The 4895-nt window shown below is 45.8% G+C and overlaps 1 protein-coding gene across 1 annotated transcript in view; it reads right to left on the minus strand.

Annotated features, from left to right (window-relative positions):
• TOP3A (DNA topoisomerase III alpha) overlaps positions 1–4638 on the minus strand; it is a 28997-nt gene extending 24359 nt beyond the window's left edge. Inside the window, exons 1-2 of the mRNA XM_026521131.4 lie at positions 4387–4638; positions 538–597 (exon numbers count right to left, since the gene is read on the minus strand). Of these exons, the coding sequence (XP_026376916.1) occupies positions 538–597; positions 4387–4566 (240 nt within the window). The 5' untranslated portion in view covers positions 4567–4638. The remainder of the gene's footprint in view (positions 1–537; positions 598–4386) is intronic.
• Positions 4639–4895: the final 257 nt, after the last annotated feature.

The raw sequence follows: 4895 nt of genomic DNA on the forward strand, positions 1-4895 counted from the left end.
GTACATCTGGGGGGGGCAGGGGTGCTATAGGAAATCTATTGCCCTCTCAGTGTTGCTCTAAAAACCTAAAATGGTTCTTAAAAAAACAAAGTCTATAAAAAACCAAACCCGAACCTAGTTAGATGAGGAAGAAATGAACATAAATATGTCTCTTTGACGCCAAATGCCATAGTAAGACAATCACCATTCTGATTCTAGCAGCGCAATGACTTTGATAGGATCTAAAGTTTCCTGAAACTCTTGCGTATGAGCTTCTTTCTTATTATAAAGAGATGGGCCTGCATTTAATTAAAAAGTGATTTCCTTATAAATTATAAAAGGTCGCCTGTCATCAGGGATCTTTAGGTCTTAACAATCGGTATTCTGAAAAGATTGTGATTTATTCTACAGTGGCCAGGCTCATTCTTCTTGATCGAATAACTCAAGATACGAGCAATTTGGGGACGACCTGTAGTAAACAGCTGCTCCTTCTATAGCCATATCGAAAAACTCCAGGAATGTACCCCAAAATGGCACACGGATCTAAAAGCCACCTACCTGGCCGTAGAGATGATAGTCAAACTCATAGATCTTGTTGAATTTGGAAAATCCTTCCCTCTAGAAGAAAACAAAAATATAACAGATCGATTATTTGGACAACAAATGATTCCTCAGCCTAAGGATGAAGCAGAATGCTGGTAAGTGCTAATATGGAAAAGTATTTCCTAAAGACAAAGAATTGGCTACGTTACTAAGACCATTTATCACGTCGATCCTCGAAACAGTTACAAGCACACGATTGGTAGAGTCCGTGGAGTTTTTACGCTGGAAGGTAACCTTGAGGCCAGCTAATATAATATCTTCTCATAAATGAGAATGGATGCGTCCAAGGTCATATCACAAATTAAAGGCAGAAGAAGGATCAGGACATAATTCTCTTGACAATTTTCTCCCTCTTCCCCATATACTTCTACTACTTTCTGGCTGTCCAATTGCACCTGTCAACTGTGAGCACAGGCAAGTCGTTCACTTTTCCGAACATCAATTTATTTTTGAGTATGGTTACCTCTAAGTTCTCCTCTGGCTCTAAAGTCCAGTAACGCTATGAGCCCCAGTCAGAACTGGAATCCAGTCTATAAAGCAATTCTTCAGTTTGCAATCATGGATGGACAAGACCCTCTCTGAGCAGATACCACCTTCCTCCACAGGGACATTAAAAGTAGTCACACATGTGAGTTTTGCACCAACACTACACAGAAGACAAAAAAATGGCCAACGGGGAAGTGGAGAAATGTTCGAGGGCCAAGAAGGGTCAGTGTCGAGAAGATTCTTCCTCTTTCTTACAAAGACAATTTTTTTTTTAAGATTTTATTTATTTATTTGACAGACAGACAGCCAGCGAAAGAGGGAACACAAGCAGGGGGAGTGGGAGAGGAAGAAGCAGGCTCCCAGTGAGGAGCCTGATGTGGGGCTCGATCCCACAATGCCAGGATCACACCCTGAGCCGAAGGCAGACGCTTAACGACTGAGCCACCCAGGCGCCCCACAAAGACAATTTTTCTGAGCGGAATAATAAATGAGGTTCTCTTTGAGGCATAATGACAATTTTTTTTCAAAAGATTTTATTTATTTATTTGAGAGAGAGAGAACACATGAGCAGGGGAAGGGGCACAGGGAGAGAGAGAGAGAGAATCCTCAAGCAGACTCCCTGCTGAGTGCAGAGCCAGACACGGAGCTCGATCCCAGGACCCCGAGATCACCACCCGAGCAGAAGGCAGACGCCCAACCAACTAAGCCACCCAGGAGCCCCCATGATGACAAATTTTAAGAGGGAATTTATTTTAGTATCTGATACTTAAGAGTTCACTGGTTGCCAATGTTGCCAAGAAAAGAAATTCCCCTTTACAAACTCCAATCGCTAGTTAAGCCCTTTTAGTAATAGGGAATAGAAACTGTCTAATAGGGGCGCCTGAGTGGCTCAGTCGTTAAGTGTCTGCCTTCGGCTCAGGGCGTGATCCCGGCGTTATGGGATCGAGCCCCACATCAGGCTCCTCCGCTATGAGCCTGCTTCTTCCTCTCCCACTCCCCCTGCTTGTGTTCCCTCTCTCGCTGGCTGTCTCTATCTCTGTCAAATAAATAAATAAAATCTTTAAAAAAAAAAAAAAGAAACTGTCTAATAAGTAATTTTGGACTTTTTTAAGAGAAGCAGTGCCAGCAACTTTTTCCCCCCCCCAAGAAAATGGTTTCTGACTTTTTAAGAAAGCTCTGAAGCCTTCCCAAACACACACTAGTATGATATATAACAAGGCTGAAGTCAGCTGACTCAGCCTCTCCCCAGCCCAGCCCCAAGTGACTCCTGAGGTGCATATCCACTGTCCCTTGGGTCTCTTGGGAACACAGTCTGAAAACCTCTGTTCTAAATATACCTTTCAAGGTAAGTAACTGGTCTGATAACATGCGTGTGACCCCAAAACAGGGCTCTTCCAGGCGGTCTCCTCTCCCAGTGGTAGACTCAAGGAAGTGAAATGTTTTTCCTTACATTTCAAACTTGTCCCCTGTAATTCCCATCTGAGGGTGGCACACAATTATGTGTGGTTCCCCATTTGGGGGAGGTGCTCAGGGAAAGTGGATGTTCCCAAATTACAGTAGTTCTGGAGTCCGGAGAAAGAAAGAAAAAAACCCAACCACCTGGTAGACCAAGAACGTTGCTTTTGTGATCTCTTTTGCAGTGTTGTCCACTCTATTAAAAAAAAAAAAACACAAATTCCTTCTCTAAGCACTCTGTAGGAACTGTCACATCACTGTCACTGAATGTACAGCAGGATTCATTAAGATTTATCTTTCTGAATATAAAAAATAAAATCATGAAAAAATTGCACACACATAGAAGATTGTAGTTTTCAGTGTGCTTTTGAATGCTATTGTAAATGGAACTGTTTCTTTAATTTTCTTTCTGGATTCTTCCTTAATTTTCTTTCTGGATTCTTCCTTAATTTTCTTTCTGGATTCTTCCTTAATTTTCTTTCTGGATTTTTCCTTAATTTTCTTTCTGGATTTTTCATTGCTACTAATTTGTGTGCACTGATCTTGTATCCTGCAACCTTGCCCAATTTATCAGCACTAATGGTCTTTTGTGGATTATTTGGGATTTCTATTCTATAAGATCATGTTGTTTGCAAATAGACATATTTTTAATTCTTCTTTCCAATTTAGATTTCTTTTTCTTGCCTAATTGCTTTAGCTAGAACTTCTAGTAATTTTGGATAGTGATGGTGAAAACAGGCAATCTTGGTTCGTTCCTGAGCTCAGAGGAAAAGCTTTCAGTCTTTCACCCTCCAGTTAAAGTTAGTAATGGCCTTTTCAAAATGCCTTTTATCATGAAGGGGATTAAATTTTTATCAAATGTGTTTTCTGCACCAGCTGAGATAAACAATGTAGGTTTTAAGTGGGGGATTACTGGGTCATATCTGTGTTCTATAAAGTCACTTTGGCAAAGGAGAATTTCAAGAGTGAAAGGCTAGGGAGAAAGCTACCGGAGTTTTCCACGTGAGGGGTCAGAGGCCTGAACTCTACAGCACATCATCAGCTCTTGCTCCCACTATCCACGAGCTAGAAATGGAGGTCTAAGGACCTTGGGATCTTTCAAGAAAAAAGGGCAGGGAACTTCTGCCCCATACTCTTAGAAATGGCCTCCAGAAAACCATTTCATGATCCACTTTAATTTGACAGATTTTCCTGAACAGTCCTTGCTGCCTCTATGCCCACTTTTATACAAAATCTTTTACCTTACCCTTCCTTTGCACCTCCAGTGTGTCTAAGACCCATTCTCATCCATTACTTGCCTGTTTCTTGGAATTTGTACTAGTAGGAATAGGGCTGATGTTCGCTCTAGTCCCAAACCCTAGGCAGTACTGCCCCATCAATATGCGTTTACAGACTGCAAAGTCAGTGGGGCTGCAGAACACAGGGGATGCAAGAGAGCTGGGGAGAGCTAGTTAGCTGGCAATGCTCAGACAGGGCTTGACTGCCAAGTTAAAGGGCTTTGGTCTGTGGTTCCCAAAAACTGAGCTTTCGAATCACAGGGACTAATGTTAAAATTCAGACTTCTCTGATCTCACGCCAGACCTAGAGAATAGCCGGTGCCCCAGCTGGTTCCGATTATCAGACAAGTTTGGGAACCGCTGTAGTGGACGAGGAGAAACCAAGGTTTTCAAGAAGTACACGGGTGGAGCGTCTTAACTATACTTTTGCATGCCTGTCATTCGGAAAAGACAGGAAGCCAATGCAATGACCCAGAAGCGAGGGACGTGGCCTCCGTGTCTATTCCCGGAGCCCGCCTCGCCTTCCCGCTGGGTGATCGGGACCGCTCCCTCACCCACACAGCTGATCGGAAAGACGCCTCCTTACCCGCCTCATGCGACCGTTGGACAGCAGGTCGGCGATCCCCTTGGCCGCGTCATTCTTCTCGGCCACACAGAGAATTTTCCGCACGCTTCGGAAGGCCACCTCCATGGCAGCGCGGGACAAGGCCCGGGCTCCCGGCCGTTGCAGCCTGCGGAGCGCGCAGCGGGCGACCGGCAAGATCATCCCTAGGCCCCGCGCCCGCAGCCGCCCCCCGGGTACCCACGCATGCTGGACGAGCCAGAGGTGAGGTCCACCCGGCGCCCGCCCTAAGGGAACTGGGGCCTCCGGGAGCCGCCAGCGCCACCTCCCGCCGCCCGTCAACTCCCCTCAGCCCGCCGGGCTTCAGACTCTGCAGCCTCTGCCGGGAATCCCGCACCGAAGGCTTCCCGTTTCCGCCCGCCTTCTCCGGCTACATCCGCCTGGCACGAGCGCCACAGGACCGCGAACTACAACTCCCAGACGGCCCCGCGCTCCCGGACCCCTAGCACGTTTCCGCTCCTCCGCCCCACTTC

This window comes from Ursus arctos, unplaced genomic scaffold, assembly GCF_023065955.2.
Source record: "Ursus arctos isolate Adak ecotype North America unplaced genomic scaffold, UrsArc2.0 scaffold_14, whole genome shotgun sequence".
Taxonomy (NCBI): Eukaryota; Metazoa; Chordata; class Mammalia; order Carnivora; family Ursidae; genus Ursus; species Ursus arctos.